Source organism: Nomascus leucogenys, chromosome 15, assembly GCF_006542625.1.
Source record: "Nomascus leucogenys isolate Asia chromosome 15, Asia_NLE_v1, whole genome shotgun sequence".
NCBI lineage: Eukaryota > Metazoa > Chordata > Mammalia > Primates > Hylobatidae > Nomascus > Nomascus leucogenys.
The window spans coordinates 62,665,802-62,685,899 of record NC_044395.1 but is presented as its reverse complement, the minus strand read 5'-3'; the positions used below and the strand labels follow the sequence as shown (position 1 = coordinate 62,685,899).

Genomic DNA, 20,098 nt, shown 5'->3' with positions numbered 1-20,098 from the left:
AGGGCATGAACCATATGTCTGAATCATGTTGTATCTCTAGGGCCCAGCCTAGCATATAGCTCTGGCTTAGAAAAAACCCCACTCAGTAACTCTCTCAAGTTTCACTCACATCCATTTGTCTGATGGCTTTGTAAAAACAGCATACTGAGGCATAATAGAGGATAATGGAGGCAGGGGCAGGCTTTTGCTGTTTTTTTTTTGAATGGTTTCCCTGATCTAATCATCTTTCTCTTTTTAAATTCATTCTCCTTGTGAAAACCAGTTCTCATTCAGCCGTCTGCTTGCTGAGAACTTCCCATTTCTTCCAGGATAAACATTAGGCCCCACAGCTTCAATTCTTTTTTTTTTTTGTTTTGTTTTGAGTCAGAGTCTCACTCTGTTGTCCAGGCCGGGGTGCAGTGGAGCAATCTCAGCTCACTGCAACCTCTGCCCCTGCATTCAAGCGATTCTCGTGTCTCAGACTTCCAAGTAGCTGGGATTATAGGTGTGCACCACCTCATCCAGCTAAGTTTTGTGTTTTTAGTAGAGACGGGGTTTTGCCATGTTGGCCAGGCTGGTTTGGAACTCCCAACCTTAAGTGATCCACTCATCTCGGCCTCCCAAAGTGCTGGGATTATAGGTGTGAGCCACCATGCCTGGCCACAATTCCCTTCTCTCTCCTCTTTTAATATGCCCCTTTAGAAAGATTCCCCTATTTGTTTCCACCTCTACTCCAAACAAGCCTTCATCTGTTTTGCTGTCATACTTTCTTTGTGAGAGGATTTTTCTTTGGTTGACTATAGAATGTAAGCTTGATGAAGGGAGATAATGCCTGTCACATCCACCACTGTATCTTCCTGGGACAAATAACAGAATAGTGCCTGGCACAGATGGTGCTCAATAAACACTTGACTGAAAATATCCAAGCAAGTGGAAGTCAAACATAGAGCATTTATCTGAGGCCATGGATACCAACAGGTTAGGTATCTGGAAGAAGAAGACAGAAAGAAGGTTTGTACTTAGTGTCAATCAAGGTGTTTTTCCCTCCCATTAGACAAAGAAAATTGAACTTCTTCATCCTTGTGTAGAATCTATGCATTTCGCTCAAGCAAAAAGAAGTGAGGGCTGAAGATGCTGATCTAGCTGATTTCCCAGTGTTCCCTGAAGCTTGCCTGATAAAGATTTCTAGGTCGTGACCCTGGATCCTGATTCAGAAGGATGGAGTAGGACCCAGGAATCTCTATTTCACAGTAAGTGCCCCGGGTGATTCTTATGCTCAGGCAGGTTTGCCAATATTTGCTCTAGAGCAGTCTCAGTCTTGTCTACACACTAGAATTACCTGGGGAGTTAGAAACAATACTGATGCCTGGGTTCCACCTCAGAGATTCTGTTGACCTACAGTACAGCCTGGGCATGGGGTTTTTTAGAAGTCCCTCAATAATTCCAGTACACAGCTAAAGTGAGAACCACTGCTCCAAAGGGGTTTTTCAAAGGGTGGACTATGAACCCCTAACATCCAGAATCATCTAGGGTGCTTGTTAAAAGTGCAGACTTCTGGGCTCTGATAATTAGAATTTTAAATATATTTATTGTTTATTATTTTCTCAGAGAGTGGCACAAGTTCAAGAACTGCTGTTGAGGAACCACTCATCTAATCTACCCCACTCTTTTCTTGGCTGGGGAAACTGAAGTCCAAGAAGGGAAAGGACATGTTCAGAGTCAGACTCTAAGTCTGTACCAGAAGCCCATCAAGGACCTGGGTCAGTCCAGCGCTCTTTCCATTGCCCCAGGTTACTGTGCCGTACTATTAGGTCCCTCCTTTTCAAAAGCAAGATGGGTTAAAAAAAAAAAAAAAAGGGAAGAGGGTGAAAACAATTGGTCTCTATTTGTCATAGGGGCTTGTCTGAAGGAACACATTCAAATGCTTTTTGAATTAGCACCTAGTGACCATAACATCTCAATAAGAAAGGATCTGAGTCATACCCGTGATTAAGGAGCTGACTTGCAACACCAGGTTACTGGATTTCTCCAGGATACACTGGCTCCCAGGGTCTAGGCTGCTGGCACCTGGCCCAAGATGGTCCCTACAGCTCTCCTGGTGCTGTGAGATGGCCGTTTGAGTCTGAGGGCTGAGGGGTAGGAAAGGCTTGGTGAGCTTCTGGCTGAAGTACTTCTGGATCTGATCAAGCTCACTAAGATTCTTCCTATAAACAAAAGGGGGAGAAGAAGACAAAGGGGTAATTCATGGAGATTACGAACATCTCTTATGTCCCCTGGACACTACCGCTTGAGCCAAAGCCTTAATACCTCTCACTTGGTCTATTAATATACTAAGGCCCTCTCTCTCCAATCCACCAACTCAGCCTTCACTCCTCTGACTACAATCCTGCTGCTGGGGGCAACTTTCTCCCCCTTTTGTCTGTCTAATGCGATTCCTCATCTGATGTCCAGCAAAAATGCCACTTCCTCAGAAAGGAACCATTCTTGACCATCATTCCAGTCCTTATTTCTCTTTACTTTGATAGAATAAAGCCCTACTCTGCACTAACACTGTCGTTTGCTACCTCATAACCATTCCTGATCCTTGAGGCAAGCAACTTCTAAAAAGCCTTCCCTGACTCTCTAAATTAGTTTAGGGGCTCCTCTTCTGTGCTCCATAGTTCCTTCTGCACTCTTCCATGACATCACTATTTAACACCTATTTCCCCCGATCTACGGTGAGCTCTGGGCTGATTCCTTTATGTCTACTGCACCCTGCATAGTGCTTGGCACAAAACAAAAGAATGTTGGATGGATAAAAGGACATAAATAAGTGATTTAAAAAATCTGTTTAAAAGCCTTTAATAGGGCCACATTCTCACCATTCTCCAATAAGAAATCACACCAACCTTCCATTGCATAGGATTTTATGTTTATGCTTTTAAACGTATTATCTTGTTTAATTTTCAGCTAATCATATGAGATCAGTAATTATAAATAAGCAACTTGAGTTTCAGAGAATTTAAGTGACTTGTCCAGAGCAGGGAGCAGTATGTAGCCACTCAGAATTTGAGCAGTATGTAGCTACTCAGAATTTGAGACTCCAAGTCCTATGCTTTTTCCATATGAGATGGGCTCTGTTTCAGCTGGGTTCATTCCTTCCTCATACTTCTGCTGATACTGGAACCTCAGTTCAAGCAACTCTCTGCTCTGTTTCTATTCCATTCAACTTTTAAGGTTGCAGCTCACATTTCTTCTTTTCAAAGTCCATTATCCCAAATCGTTGCACCACCTGTCCCTTAAACACCTTCATACTCATCATTTCACAAATCAAACCTTTTCTTAGATTTTCCCTTAATTGTCTCATTATATGTTAGTTCAGTTTCCCTAAGCAGGCCATGGGCGTCTCAGAATAGAAGATATATCTCAAATTTCTCTATTTCCTTATTACACTCAATGTGCCTGGTACAATCAACACAACATGGACACCAAATACCTGTGACATGAACTGTAAGTATTTCTATCCTTTTGTTAGAAACAGTCTGTGTGTCTTAGAGGAAAATCCAAATGACAGGACAAAGTTGATCCTTATTCTATCACTAGAGGCCAAGACTCAAGTCACAGTGGTGTGTACCAAATCACTTAGGTGTCTATATCGTGGTATATGCCACATGGATAAACATCTGCAGGAGGAACATGCAAACAAATGTAACTTGGGGTAGCTATGGGAAATAAGCAAACCTACCAGTCTTGTTAGACCAGTGTAGAACCATGGCATATCAACCTATGAACACCAAGCTGTAATTTGCTCATCTGTGAAACACAGGTTTATTAATACTTGCTCTGCAGGCCTGAAATGATAGCTGTGATTCAAATGCAGCACTGTTTAAGGGCTCTCTGAATCCAAGGAGGTAATGCAAATTGATCTTACCTTGTTTCACGCCCATTTGGTAAAGAATTCCTCTAGATAGTAGTTCTGAAAGCCTAGTTCTAGGAACAGCTGCAGCAGCATCACCTGAGCTTGTTAGAAATGCAGAGTCTCAGGCCTTATCCTAGACCTACTGAATCAGGCACTGTGTGGATGTGGGTCCTAGCAATCAGTGCTGTAATAAGCCCTTCATGGGATTCTGATATACACTAAATTTTGAGAACTACTGTCCTAGGGCAGTGGTTTTCAACCTGGCAATATTGTCCCTCAGGATACACTTGGCAATGTCTGGACACATTTTGGGTTGTCACAAGTGGGAGAGGGGTGCTACTGGTATGTAGTTGGTAGAGGCCAGGGATGCAGCTAAACAACCTACAATGCACAGAACTGACCCTCAAAACAAAATATCTGGCCAGAATGTCAATTGTGCCAAAGTTGAGAGAAACTACTCGAAGGTGAAGGAGTTTCTTTTTTTAAGTGGGTTCCAAATAGGTTATGTGAATGACCCAATAAAATACAACCAAATTGTCAATGGTTTCACTTAAACAGCCTACAATCTCTAGCATCTGACTAATATGAAGATAAGAATCTGAACATACTGGCCGGGCGCGGTGGCTCACGCCTGTAATCCCAGCACTTTGGAAGGCTGAGGCGGGTGGATCAACAGGTCAGTAGATCGAGATCATCCTGGCTAAACAGTGAAACCCCGTCTCTACTAAAAATATAAAATATTAGCCGGGCATGGTGGCGGGTGCCTGTAGTCCCAGCTACTCGGGAGGCTGAGGCAGGAGAATGGCGTGAACCCAGGAGGTGGAGCTTGCAGTGAGCCAAGATCGCGCCACTGCACTCCAGCCTGGGGGACAGAGCGAGACTCCATCTCAAAAAAAAAAAAAAAAAAAAAAAAGAATCTGAACATATTACTTCTTTGTAAAATAAGTTTGGGCAGTTTCCCATAGTCTATAGCAGAAGTCCCCAACCTCTGGGCTGTGTTCGTGGCCTATTAGGAACTGGGCCGCACAGCAGGAGGTGAGTGGGGGCAAGTAAGCGTTACCCCTGAGCTCCGCCTCCTGTCAGATCAGCAGCACCATTAGATTCTCATAGGACGGCAAACCTTACTATGTACTGCTCATGTGAGGGATCTAGGTTGTGCGCTCCTTTTGAGAATCTAAATAATGCCTGATGATGGGAGGTGGAACAGTTTCATCTGGAAACCATCCCCCACCCCCACCCTCACCCTGCCCCCTGTCTATGGAAAAATGGTCTTCCACAAAACCAGTGTCTGGTGCCTAAAAGGTTGGGGACTGCTGGTCTATAGCACTATTGATCAATTTTTAACTTTTCTCATTAACCAAAAAGATTTTGTCGATGTTTCTTTTCTGAGTTTGCATTATGAAATCAAAGAATAGGTTAGTTTTTTTTTTGTTGTTCAAATATAAAGTCTTTTGGCCGGGCGTGATGGCTCACGCCTGTAATCCCAGCACTTTGGGATCACGAGGTCAGGAGTTTGAGACCAGCCTGGCTAACATAGTGAAACCCCGTCTCTACTAAAAATACAAAAAATTAGCTGGGTATGGTTATGGGCACCTGTAATCCCAGCTACTTGGGAGGGTGAGGCAGAAGAATTGTTTGAGCCCGGGAGGCAGAGGCTGCAGCGAGCCGAGATTGCACCACTGCACTCTAGCCGGGGCGACAGTGCGAGACCCCATCTCAAGAAAAACAAAAACAAACAAAAAAAGCCGGAAGCCGCAGTGGCTCAGGCCTGTTGTCCTGGCGAATAAGGAGGCAAGCAAGGCCAGGTGTTCGAGCCCAGCCTGGGCAGCATAGGAAGCCTTTATCTATATCACACACACACATACACACACACACACCCCTTTTAAACATTTTTTCCTTAAATTTTACATACTCTCCTTCTTTCCTTCCTCTATCACTTTTCACTTGAGAATAATTGTTCTAAGGGTAATAATTCTTAGTCTGACATTCAAGGACCTTCATGATCTGACTCTTAAAAAACTCACCCTGCTTCTTGCATCTTATGCTCAGCTTTTTCCTACATGCACTGCTGGCATTTCCCCAAACTTGACTTGCCCCTGAGCCTTGGCATAAGTTCTTTCTGCACAAAATGTCCTCCAAAGACCAGTTCAAATGTGACTTCTTTAAATCTTTCCAGGAATAATCCAGAATATTAGGCATTCCCCTGTCTACTCTTGGCCAGGAAAACTGCAGCTCTTACTACCCTGCATTATAATTATTTGGCAACATGGCTATCTCCTCCACTGAGATGGGCAGAGCAAGGATTGGAGGTCAAGTCTATCTGACCCTGAAGCTGTGTCCTTTCCACTGTGCCACACTTTTCATTAGATAAGCTAGGGCTGATCTAGCTGATCTATCATCGCCCTTTCAATTCTCACAGCGATTCTCTGGCTCAGGTGCTAACTAAACTAAGAAAGGAACAGAAAACAGTTAACAGGACAGAGGCTGGTCTGGAAGAAGTTGATGGTTGTGAGGTTGTGAGGGTGGTTATTATTAAGTTTTGGTGAACAATCTGAAGTTCCTGCATTTACAGATGGATCAATAACAGAGCCCCCTGAAGGAATGGAAGGTCCCAAGCTGATACATATTCATCTATGAGGAATCCCAGGAGGCTCCAGGGTCCAACCTGATACTAACATGCAAAAGAGCCCTCTACTAATGTTTCTAGGGCGGTGGCAGGTGATGGAAAAGCAGTAATGCACATTGCCATTTCTCATTCACCTTGTGCCCCACTATGGTTTCCTGTGTCTTTTCTCAGCAGAGCCTCACCTGAGAGAAGTCAGAATGGAGGTTTGGGAGGACAAAGGTGATGTGGTCAGTTTGTCATCACATGGCAAGAGTGCCTCTCCCTGAAGATGCAGGGATTCATGAAACCGGCGAATGTTCTGCACATGCTCTTCATGGCGTGATGCTTGGCTTCTTGTGGTACCACTTCCATCAAAAAAAAAAAAAAAAAAAAAAAAAAAGGAGCAAAATAAATTCCCAACCAATGAGAACACTGCTAGTGTGACAATAAACACATACTATCCTGAAATGGAATGCAAATCTATCCCCACTATCACAGTTCTGGCCTTATCATCTCTTGCTTGGATTATAAATGTCTCCAAAATAATCCTGTCTTCAATCTTGCCTACCTCCTTTTAATCCATTCTTCACAACAGAGTGATTTTTCTAAAACATAAATCTGGCCGGGGACGGTGACTCACGCCTGTAATCCCAGCACTTTGGGAGGCTGAGGCGGGTGGTTCACTTGAGGCCAGAAGTTCGAGACCAGCCTGGCCAGTATGGCAAAACCCTGTCCCTATTAAAAGTACAAAAATTAGCCGGGTGTGGTGACGGGCGCCTGTAATCCCAGCTACACCAGAGGCCAAGGCAGGAGAATCACTTGAACCTGGGAAGTGGAGGCTGCAGTGAGCAGAAATCATGCCACTGCACTCCAGCCTGGGAGAGTGAGACTCTGGCTTAAAAAAAAAAAGCCCCCCAAAACCAAAAACCATAAAACTGAAGTGATAATAACAAGAGCAACAATAACAACAATATATTTGGCATCCTTATAATATGCCAAGCCCTGCTGTAAGCATTCAACATATATTACGCCATGTGATCACCGCCATTCCTTTCTAGCTTTGGCTTTTAAACAAATCTCAAATTCCTGAGCATGATATTCAAGAACATGACTCCAACAATCTTCTTTAATTCACAGCTTTATTGAGATATAATTCACATGCCATACAATTCACCTATTTAAAGTGTATTATTCAATGGTTTTTAGTATATGCAGAGTTACGTAACTGTTACCACAATCAGTTTTAGAACATTTTTACTACTCACAAAACAACCTCATACCCATTAGAACCATTCCACATTTCCTGGTCCTATGCAACTACTAATTTATTTTCTGCCTCAATAGGTTTGCCCATTCTGGATATTTCATATAAATGGAATCATATAATATGTGTGTTTGGTGACTGGCTTCTTTCATTTAGCATAAGGTTTTCAAGCTTCATCTGTAGTACAGCATGTATCAGTCCTTCATTCCATTTTACAGCTGAATAATATTATGTTGGACAGATACATCCCATTCTGTTTATCTTCTCCTCAGTTGATGGGCATGAGTTGCTTCTACTTTTTGGTTATTAGGAATAATGCTACACACATACGTGTACAAGTTTTTGTGGGGACATTTGTTTTCATTTCTTTTGGGCACATAACTAGAAGCAGAATTACTGGGTCATATGGTTACTCCATGTTTAAGGAACTTTCAGATTATTTTCCAATGCACCTGCAGCATTTTACTATCCCATCAGCAATGTATAAGGGTTCCAATTTATCTACCCCTTCCTAAGGCTTGAGATATCTTTTTTTTTTTTAAATACAGTCAACCTAGTGGATATAAAGTGGTACCTCATTGTGGTTTTGATTTGCATCTTTTACTGTGATTATTGGCCATTTGTATATCTTTTTGAAGAGATGTCTATTCAGATCCTTTGCCCATTTTTAAACTGGTTATTTGCTTTTTATTATTGAGTTCTAAGAGTTCTTTATATATTCTATATATTATTTTGAGACAGGGTCTCACTTTGTCTCCCAGGCTGGAGTGCATGGCTCAATGCAGCCCTGACCTCCTGGGCTCAAGTGATCCTCCCACCTCAGCCTCCTAAGTAGCTGAGACCACAGATGTGCACCACCAAGTCCAAGTAGTTTTTTAATTTTTTGTGGAGTAGGTTCTCACCATGTTGCCCATCTCTATAAAAAATAATAACATGGTCTTGCCCTCCTGAGTTCAAGCGATCCTCCCACCTCAGCCTCCCCAAGTGCTGGGATTACAGGTGTGAGCCACTGCACCCAGTCCCCTTTATATGTTCTAGATATAAGATCTATAACTGGCCGGGCACAGTGGCTCATGCCTGTAATCCCAGCACTTTGGGAGGCCGAGGCAGGTGGAGCACAAGGTCAAGAGATCAAGACCATAGGGACCAATATGGTGAAACCCCGTCTCTACTAAAAATACAAAAATTAGCTGGTGTGGTGGCGTGCACCTGTAGTACCAGCTACTAGGGAGGCTGAAGCAAGAGAATTGCTTGAACCTGGGAGGCGGAGGTTGCAGTGGGCCGAGATTGTGCCATTGCACTCCAGCCTGGTGACAGAGCAAGACTCCATCTCAAAAAAAAAAAAAAAGATCTTTAACTTGCAAATATTTTCTCCCATTCTATGTGTTGTCTTTTCCCTTTCTTGATGGTATCACTTGCAGTGTAAAAATTCCTAGTTTTAAAATTTTATTTATTTTTATAATTTCAATTTGTATTTTAGATCTGGGGGTGTATGTGCAGGATGCTGACATTTGGGGTTTGAATGATCCCATCACCCAGGTACTAAGCATATTACCTAACAGTCAGTTTTTCAGCTTTTGTCCTCCTCCCTTTCTCCTTCCTTTAGTAGTCTCTAGTTTCTTTTGTTGCCTTTTTTATGTCCACGAGTACCCAATGCTTAGCTGCCACTTATAAGGGAGAACATGTGGTATTTGGTTTTCTGTTCTTGTGTTAATTTGCTTAGGATAACGGCCTCCAGCTGCATCCATGTTGCTGCAAAGAACATGATTTTGTTCTTTTTTTTTTAATGGCTGTGAGAGTTTTTAATTTTGATGAATCTAATTTTTTTTCTTTTGTTACTTGTGCTTTTGGTGTCATTTCCTAAGGAATCATTGTCTAATCCAAGCTCATGAAGATTTACTCCTCTGCTTCCTAGGAAGAGTTTTATAGTTTTAGTTTTTACATTTAGATATGTGACCCATTTGAAGTTAATTTTTGTGTATGGTGTGAGGAAGGGGTCCAACTTCAATCACTTGCATGTGGATATCTAGTTGTTCCAGCACCATTTATAGAAAAGGCTAGTCTTTCCTTATTAAATAGTCTTGGCATCCTTGTTGAAAATTAGTTCACCACAGACACATGGGTTTATTTTGAGATTATCAATTCAGTTCCACTGATTTATATTTCTATCCTCATTCCAGTACTGTTTTGCTTACAGTAGCACTGTAGTAAGCTTTGGAATTAGGGACTCTGTTCTTTTTCAAGGTTGTTTTGCGTATTCCATGTGCCTTGAATTTCCATATTAAGATCAGCTTGTCCATTTCCACAAAGCCAGCAGGAATTTTGACAGGGATTGTGTTGAATCTGTAGATCAATGTGGAGAATATTGCTATCATAACAATATTAAGTCTCTTAATCCATAAATATGGGATGTCTTTGATTTTATTTAGACCTTTTTCAATTTTCTTTTCTTCTTCTTTTTTTTTTTTTTGGCAGAGAGGGTCTTACTCTGTTGCCTAGGCTGGAGTGCAGTGGCATGAACATGGCTCACTGTAGCCTCGACCTCCTGGGCTCAAGCAATTCTCCTGCTTCAGTCTCCCGAGTAGCTGGGACTGCAGGCGTGCACCACTATGCCTGGCTAATTTTTTTGATTTTTTGTAGAGACAGGGTTTCACTTTGTTGCCCAGGCTGATCTCGAACTCCTGAGCTCAAGCAATCCTCTCACCCTGGCCTCCCAAAGTGCTGGAATTACAGGCATGAGAGACCACGCCCAGCCTCAATTTCATTTTTGGTTATTCATTGTTGATATATAGAAATACAATTGATTTTGCTTATTATGTTTTAAAAGTTTCTGTTTCAATTTCTAATATGGTAAAAATTGATAGATATAAGCCACATAAACAAACCTGTTTGGGTCATCACTAATTTTTAATAGTATAAAAGGGTTTTGAAGTGAAAATGTTTGAGAACCACTGCTTTATTAATGTGTAACTGATATAAAATAAACTTTACATATTTAAAGAATACAATTTGACGAATTTTAACAATGTATACATCCAAAGAAACCATTACCACGAGATAATGAATATATCTACCACCTCCAAAAGTTTCTTCTTGTCTTTTGCAATTCCTTCCTCCTTTCCTCCTTATCCACCCTGCCTTGTCCCTAGGCAACCACTGATTTGCTTTCTGTCACTATAGGTTAGGATGCATTTTCTAGGATTTTATATAAATGGAATCATATACAATGTACTTTTTATTTTTTTTAAGAGACAGGTTCTCGCTCTGTCACTCAGGCTGGAGTGCAGTGGTGTGATCATAGCTCACTGCATCCTTAAGTACCTGGGCTCAAGTGAGCCTCCTGCCTCAACCTCCTGAGTAGCTAGGACAACAGGCAGGCAAATTTTAAAATTTTTTTGTGGAGATGGGGTCTCACTATGTTGTCCAGGATCGTCTTGAACTCCTGGCCTCAAGTGATCCTCCCATCTCAGCCTCCTAAGGCACTGAGATTAAAGGCCTGAGTCATCATGGCTGGTCCAATGTACTCTTTTTTGTCTAGTTTCTCTTCCTCAGCATAATTATTTTGATATTCATTTTGTTGTCTATCAATAATGCATTTCTTCTTATTTTTGAGTAGTATTAGTATTTCATTGTATGGATATACCACAATTTGGTTATTTGTTCACCTCTTTGTTGATGGACACCTGAGTTGTTTACAGTTTTTGGTTATTACAAATAAAGCACAAAGACCAGAAAGTCTGGAAACTGCTGTTCTAGGCATTTTGCATGTATTATTAGTAATAAAACCTCTCTCTTAAGGCTGCTGTGAAAATCCAATGAGCTAATGTATACAAAGTCCATATAAAAGTGAGTTTAGATTAGTAAATGAGAATAGATTCCCATTTACTCTTCATAACAGCCCTTGAGGTACTATATTATTTTCATCCTACAAATTAGAAAGCTAAAGCTCAGAAAACTAAAGTAACTAGCCTCAGGTCACATGTAGCTAGTAAGTAGTAAAGCCAGGATAGGATTCCAGATCTGTCTGACCTCAAAGCCCACTTCACCACCCTGTCCCTTGAGCAGGGCAGGGTCAGAAGCTGGATCTCTGGTAAGATGGTTAGAGAGGGAATTATAGCCTAGCCTTAAATGGCTATCTGTATATAATATGACACTTCGATGTGGCCCTTCTGAAGTGGTAACAGGGACATCTTTATGTGGACAAAAGGCACGCCATTAAACTTCTAGCTTTTAAAATTACTAAAGGGTGGGCACTAGAGATACCCTCATCCTACCCATATGTACCACTGATTGGGTATGGTCAAAGTGACACTTATAAAAGAGATAACAAAGGAATTATCTAAAATCTGGGATCTAGGAATTGACAGATACATAGCTCTCTTTGTACACAGGACCAAGGATCTCTTCATGTGGTGATCAAGTAGAAAACTATGTAGCCCTGTATTGGGCCTTCGAGTGGTTACATGATATTAGTGTCTTCTTGGAATAAAAGGGTCTGCTCAGTAACTGCTCTTGTAGGAAGGGCTGTTGTAGGGGAAGATTCCTTGCCCTTTCCCTGAGCTGAAGAGAAAGACATAGGAAAGACTCTGGTGTAGGCAGCGGGGTGCTTCAAATGGTACTAGGGCCTATAAAGAGGTAGAACGGAAAGCAGCAACCTTATTCTTAGACCCTGTCCTTGTATAGGATGGAACATGCTCTAGCCCTGAGAGCCATACGCATGTTCAAGGCTGGCTTAGTGAAAAGGATGGACCAGTTGCTTTTTGTAAAATAAACTGGCACATAGTTTTAGGAGGGGAAAGAAGATGTATTTCTCACATAGTTGATGACTGAATTTAGGGATAAAGGTTAAAGGCCTTTGAGGATAACAGAAATTTTTCCCTTGTACTGAAGTGACCCTTCTGATAGCAGTACAAATTCTAGCTCCTATCTTATAAAAACTTTGTTTTCATAGGATCTTGGGGTTTTTGGAGTTGTGACAGAAGATCAACAAAGCTCTTACCCTGTCTTGTTTTTTCCTCTAATAAAGGAAAGACAGAAATGATAAGCCAGTTCACACACTTCCATTTTTTAACCCCATTTCTTCTCATCATCAAGAATTCACTCACCTCCCAGGAGAGGAGAAATCAAGTTCCTTTGAGGAGGCAAGAGCAACTTGGTCTAGGGTCTGCCTTGCCATGTGGCTAGAGAATGCAGCATACATATCAGAGGCAGGGAAGGAAAAGGGACTGTATATTGGGATCTGTAAACACAACAATAAAAATGGTACACTTGTCACCATAAACCCATTCGTAACAAAGCAGTATATAAATAAATTTGTAAAATTTATTGTGTGCATTTAATTTACTGAATACTTTGTGTTAAACACTGTGCTAAACGATTTACATATGTTTTCTAATTTATAATCTTATGAGGCAAGTATTATTATTATTATACTCATTTTACAGACTATGCTATCAGATTGCTTTTCAGTTGCTTTATCTATATTTATGCTCTTGTTCCTTCAGCTATTAATACACTGTAAATGCCTGGATGGAAATCATTTTACATTTACCTTACATATGAGGATAATCTGGCTGTGAAATTTCTTGTCTTAGGACTACTAGGGTTGGGCTGAAGAAATGACCTTCCTATATAAGGACCAATGAACTCTGTTTTCTTATGCATGCTTTCATTCAGTATTTATGGATGACCACTCTGTGCCAGACTGTGGGCCAGGCACGAGAGACAGAGAGATGAATAGAAAACAGTCTTTGCCTTGATAGAGCTCCCGTATTTTTGATAGTCTGGGAAATTCTTCTTTCTTTTACAGTTAAACTCCTTGAAAGAGTTGTCTATGCTTACCATCATCAATTCCCCTCTTCACATTCTTTCAATTATTTTTTTAAATGAAAGACTAATGATATCAATGTAACAGAGTTGAAAAACAAGTCAATTGATGGCAACCTTGTTTTATTTGGAAACTGAGACATAATTACTGTATTATACAATTCATCCTTTTAAAAAGCTCAATTCACTGGTTTTCAGTGTATTCAAAGTTGTGCAACCATCACTACTAATTCCAGAACATTTTCATCACCCCAAAAGGTCAGGAGGTTGTTACGAGAAACAAATAGTATATAACGTATTCTATAAGCTGGAAAGTGCCAAACATGAGTAAAGGATGTTCTTATAGGTCAGTACAATTCATATTGGTTAAGGATGTGAATCTCCATACCTACCAGTGATTTTGAGGTCTCCACTCCACGCCTTGCTTGCTTTTCTTCTTTGAAGTGTATCAAACTCTCCAAAGGGGAGACAGCAACTTTTATCTGCCCCTGGCACTCTCCACTGAAGTCCGTGATGTTGTACCAGCCACAGACAAACTGGAAGCCAGAGAGAAGTGGGGAGAGGTCCACCGAGGCAAAGCCAATCACCCTCTCCTCATCTGTAGAGGAAAGAGAAGAGCTGGGCAATGTGGCTAGGCATGTCCTGCCACTGAGATCAGAGGCTGCACACAGAGAAGCTGATTCAGGGGATGGAGGAGTTTAGTGATCCCAAAGCCATCAGAGAAGACAGATAATGAAGTTGAGAGAGACTGGCAACCAAAGCCTGCCTTCCCTGTTAGGAATTCCCTTTCTGTACGGTGGGAAAAAGCTGGCAGGCCCGCACTTCATTCTCTCTCTCTCTCATTTTGAAAGAGATGGGGTCTCACTCTGATGTCCAGGTTTCAGTCCAGTAGCATGATCATAGTTCATTGCAGCCTCGAACTCGCAAACTCAAGCAATCCTCCCTCTTCAGTCTCCCAAGTAGCTAGGACTACAGGCACACACCACCACGCTCAGCTAATTTTTAATTTAATTTTTTTGTTGAGATGGGGTCTCACTATGTTGCCCAGGTGGTGTTGAACCCCCAGCCTCAAGTCATCCTCCTGCATTGGCCTCCCAAAGTGTTGGGATTACACATGTGAGCCACCCCACCTAGCTGGTCCTCTTGATATAGGCAATTAGAAAATAACACTAAACTTAAGAACTTATTTTTCCTAGGCTATCATGTCTCAGTGATTTTTCTCAGGGTAGTATGTCTTGCAATTATGAGAGATTTGAATTTTCTTATTTATACTTCTCTATATTTTCCAAATTTTCTACATATGTATTATATTTAATTAAGAAAAAGTGATGCAAATTAAAAAGAAAAGACAACTCCCTGGAGAACAGTTTAGGGTGCAAAATGAGCCTGGGCTCAGGCTCTTCTCTATATGGTAAGGGGGCTGCCCTTCATGACTGAGAAGATTCTCTTTTCATTGGACAAGCTACCATGCAATGACCTTCATTCTCATATTCTTTGCTACTTATTCCTCATTTCTGACATGAAGTAGCTGAGGACAAACAGGTCTCTGTCACTCCATGAATTTCTATTTTATATAGGCTCCATTCTGTATAGTGAAATCAAAGGCTGGATCTACCAAACAGTGATACAACCGTAGGTCTATAAATTGCTTAATAAATCAAGGAATGCATATTTTCCAGAGGAGTAATCATGAAGTTCCCACAGTTCCTTGGGCACATTCCTGGTGACACTAAATTCATCACATACTGCATAACATTTGTTTGGACAGCTTGCTGTCCTTTAGACTGGAACCTAGCTAAAAGATGAGAAAAGGTATTACACTATGTTCCCTACACTCTCCATACCTGGCATAACATCTTCCTGCATGAAAAACTTGATAAATATTCACTGAAAACACAAGTAAACTGGCCAACCTAGAGCGGGACAAAGGAGCAGTGTGCCACAATAGCAAATCTAGGTATGGCTTTGACTGGAAAACACATTCCTCTAACTCCCTGAGCCTCACTCACACATATATAATGAGAAGTATTGAACCAGATTCAAGATCCCCTTTGGTTGAGCAGGTGGCTCATGCTTGTAACCCCAGCACTTTGGGAGGTTGAGGAGGGAGGACTGCTTAAGGTCAAAAGTTCAAGACCAGTCTGGGCAACATAGCATGACCCCATCTGTAAAAAAAAAAAAAAAAAAAAAAAAATTGGGGTATAGTGGTGCACATCTGTAGTCCCAGCTATTTAGAAGAATGAAGTGGGAGGACTGCCTGAGCTCAGGAGTTCACAGCTGCAGTGAGCATAATCCTACCACTGTACTCCGGCCTGGGAAACAAAGTGAGATCCTGTCTCAAAAAATTAAAAAAAAAAAAAGATCCCCTTCAACTTGGAAAGTTTTTGATTCTATAAATACTTGAAGCTGTATTCCCCAGAGTGGGGGTCAAGTAATTCTTACCCACTGGGGATGAAGTATGATGCAGGGTTCTGCCTAAAATGAAGGTAGTACGTCCTAAACATACTTGAGGAGTGCTTTGGCTAAGCAGATCATGGAGAAAAGGAATGGCTTGGAAGAGTTAAATTTAACATCGGATTAACAGGACAACCCACCATTCTCCCTTTGCAGTTAATATTCTAGTCATCAAGAACTTCCCTCAACTCTTGCTTGACTTGAGACTTTGTATTTGTTTTCCCCTCTGACTACAGTAAATCCTGCCCCTTCATTCCTCAGCTCAGGTGTGCTCCAGGAAGCCTCCTCTGACATCCTAAGTCTGGGTTAGATGTCTCCTATCAGAGTACCCTGTATTTGTCTAATCATACTATACTGTACTTTTTATGTCCAACACTGACTGTAAGCTCTGTGAGGACAGGGACCATGCCTGTTTTATTTTACCTTTGCATCCCTAGTACTTAGCATGGTGCCTGGCACAGAATAGAAACTTAAATAAAATATCTGCTGCACACAGCTTGGTTGGATTTGAGTACTTTCTATACTAGATGTGTTGAGTTTGTGTGGAAACGATAGAATTAACCCATTTATGCTGGAGTCTGCAAATGTTTTTGTAAAAAATCAGACCTTGGTAATGACCTTGAGCAGTAGGATATAAATAACTCCCACAAGCTTAGCGTTCCAATAATGGAACACTGGGCATAAATGGGTTAAGGGGAGAGAGACATCTACATACACTGAGTAGTAGTCAGTGTGGTCTAGGCATTTTCCTCACTTTCATTTATGACCAGATCTTACTAAGACCCTCTTGGAGTCCTGGAAGGTAGGGAATGTATTTTATTCTCTATACTCCAATAGTCCTAGCATACTACCTGACACATAGTAGACATAATAATAAAAATAGCTCCATTTATTAAGCAACAATTATGTGCCAAGTACTTTACATATATTATCTCTAATCCTCACAAATTCTGCAAGGCCAGTACTATTATTCTAATTTTATAAATAAGAAAGATAACAGGAAAGAGGTGAAGTGATTTAATTCGGGCCACATAGTTATTATAGTAAACAGCAGAGCCAAGATTTGAACCCAGGTCTGCATAAGACCAAAGTTTATTCTCTTTTTCCTGCTAAAATAAGCGCTGAATTGTGAACCCTGGTCTGCTTGAGAATCTCTGTGGTACTTTAGATAGAAGAGAGAAAAAGCCTAGTAAGGAGGGTGGAGCCCAGTTAAATACAGCAAGAATTCCTTGTGTTGATTCAGAGAAAAGTGAGTTATGATCAGCTCTTGCTGTATTTATGAGGTTGGGTAGCAGTGGAGGAACTAAGTAAATCCAAAGCAGCAACATAGAACTCATCATCAAAACAAAGGACTCACAGGAGCACTCACCAACAGGAGCACAGGCGGAGAGAAAGGTCAGTCAATTCCCTTTACATTCTGATTTCTCTCAGCTCTTTACTAGGGTTTGAGGTTAGCTCCAAAAATCACCACTGGCAAACAAAAAACTGTGACTCTGTAGGCTGTGTAGGTGACTCAAAACAAATGAAGACTTGGAAATCAGGGCCTAGCTGGAATATTAAAGAAGCTAGACTTAGAGGAGAGATTTAGTGAGACAAAATTTTCTAAGCTGTGAGATGGTCAGACGTCCTCATCACCTCAATTTTCCAAGGTTTCCAATCTTACTAGCATGGTGAAGTACAAACAGTGAAGGCTGTACAGCCAGTAAGAACTGGGTTCAAATACTGGCTCCACCAATTAATAGCTATATGACCTTAGTCAAGCCACTAAATTTCCTTGGGCTTCAGCTTTTACAGCTATAAAATTAGACTAATTTTATTTTTACCGTCAAGAATTAGAGATGTTTGTAAAGTTCTTAGCACATTATTGCTCAGTAATAAAAACAAGAAAAACTGATATGGTATTTACTGTCAGGCCCTTACTTAATTCTCCAAAAACCCTATGAAGTAGGTAATATTATTAGCCTCAATTTTATAGATATGGAAATAGGCACAGATAAGTCATTTACCCAAGGTCACACTGCTAAAGTAAGGGGCAGAATTGGCATTTAAATCCAAAGAATCTGGCTTCAGAGTCAAGCCTCTTAATGTTGCTGTGTTATGCCTCTTAATAAAACTGGGTCCAAAGACCATAATATCAGCACATCCCTCTTGGGAAGGTTCTTAAAATAAGAAAAAATATGTGGTTAGACTCTCTTCTTGTGTACTACCTGATAATGCAAGGGTCTTGGTTAATAAGCCAGAGTCAACAGAAGGCTTAATATCATCATACAAACGTGGGGGGAAACCACTTGTATGTCGCAGGCTGTACATTATGATGCTTGACAGATACAACAGGAAAGACTGAAATGTACTTGGATTTCTGCACTAAGCAGGTAGTCAAACAAAATTATATAATTTTTAAGTACTTGAACTCTGTAGGAGAATAGGCCAGGTATGGTGGCTCACGCCTGTAGTCTCAGCACTTTGGGAGGCCAAGGCAGGAAGATTGCTTGAGCCCAGGAGTTAGAGATAGAGGAGTTAGAGCCTGGCAACATAGTGAGACCTTGTCTGTACAAAAAAATAATTAGCAGCTGGGTGTGGTGGCTCACGCCTGTAATCCCAGCACTTTGGGAGGCCGAGGCGGGTGGATCACGAGGTCAGGAGATCGAGACCACCCTAGCTAACACACTGAAACCCCGTCTCTATTAAAAATATAAAAAATTAGCCAGGCGTGGTGGCAGGCGCCTGTAGTCCCACCCTTGGTGGGCTGAGGCAGGAGAATGGCGTGAACCCGGGAGGCGGAGCTTGCAGTGAGCCAAGATCGCGCCACTGCCCTCCAGCCTGGGCAACACAGCAAGATTCTGTCTCAAAAAAAAAAAAAAAAATTAGCTAGGCATACTGGTACGTGCTTGTGGTCCCTGCTACTCAGGAGACTGAGATGATCATGCCACTGCACTCCAGCTTAGGTGACAGAGCAAGATCTTGTTAAAAAAAAAAATTTTTTTTTTACAGGAGAATAATGTGGCCTTCTGGGGGATTACCCTCTACCACATATCTGCATTCCCAGCACTGTCGGGAATGCTTCACTTGGTTTGAAAAAAAAGGAATGTTAAATTGTTAACAGGATGTGAGCTTATTTTTACAAGCAAGCAGATATTCTTGTAACAGAGTTCATACCTCCTTTATGCCAAACTTTGAAGACCAGGGTTTGTTGTGGGTCCAGAAGCAGCTCTTTTGATAGCCTATTAAGAAAAACAACCACTGTAAACTAAGTGTATAGGAACTTTCTGTAGCATAAAACTTAGATTTGAAGAACATCTTGTAATTTGCAAAGCACTTTCCCAACACTATTTCATCTTCTTAGCCATCTTCTAGGATATATTTTTATCTTCACAGTTAAAATGAGGGGATGGAAGCTCAGAGAGGTGAAGTAACTTGCCAAGACTTGAAAACAGGCTTCCCTGACACAACATTTCCTCCCCACCACTCCCAAAGTTTCCCTAAGACAGAGGAGGAAGTATGGAAAAGAAGTTCCTCAACATGCATTTAAGAGTTTTATTGGAATGGGTAAGGATTCTGCTTATGCCTTAGAATGAGAGAATGGAGAGAAGGGAAGAGGAGGAGAAAAAAAACATTTACTGAGTGCCTACCTTGGGCCAGGCATGGCCCCACGTGTTTCATTTCTTTTTTTTTTAATTAATTTTTTTGCACACAAAACAATAAACATTTTCTAAAAATACATACAAACAAAAAGATGCGTATCAAACATATTAGGAAGGTTGCACATGGGAAGATGGGGAATAGAAATGGGGAGTAGGAATTAAAGAAAATAAATGAGAGAGGGACTTTGTATGGATCAATGATAATAAGTCAATCCTCTATTTGACAAAGAAGGAGGAGAAGGAAGAGGAAGAAAAAAAGTGGGATAAAGGATCAGAAAGGGAGGAAAATAGAAAAAATTAGAGTATGACTCCAGGGTAGACCTGTTTTGTTATCGCTGGGTTGGTTGGTTGGTTTGTCTGTTGTATTTTTCATGTTTCGCCATGTCGGCCAGGCTGGTCTCGAACTCCTAGCCTGAAGTGATCAACCCGCC

General features: G+C 41.2%; 1 protein-coding gene across 5 annotated transcripts in view; it reads right to left on the bottom strand.

Annotated features, from left to right (window-relative positions):
* C2CD3 (C2 domain containing 3 centriole elongation regulator) overlaps positions 1–20,098 on the bottom strand; it is a 165,879-nt gene that overhangs the window by 22,730 nt on the left and 123,051 nt on the right. For all 5 annotated transcript variants that reach the window (XM_030829768.1, XM_030794500.1, XM_030794498.1 and 2 more), the window contains 5 exons: positions 19,183–19,247; positions 13,965–14,170; positions 12,852–12,985; positions 6,686–6,847; positions 1,963–2,183 (listed from right to left, as the gene is read on the bottom strand). In XM_030829768.1, coding sequence (XP_030685628.1) covers positions 1,963–2,183; positions 6,686–6,847; positions 12,852–12,985; positions 13,965–14,170; positions 19,183–19,247 — 788 coding nt within the window. The remainder of the gene's footprint in view (positions 1–1,962; positions 2,184–6,685; positions 6,848–12,851; positions 12,986–13,964; positions 14,171–19,182; positions 19,248–20,098) is intronic.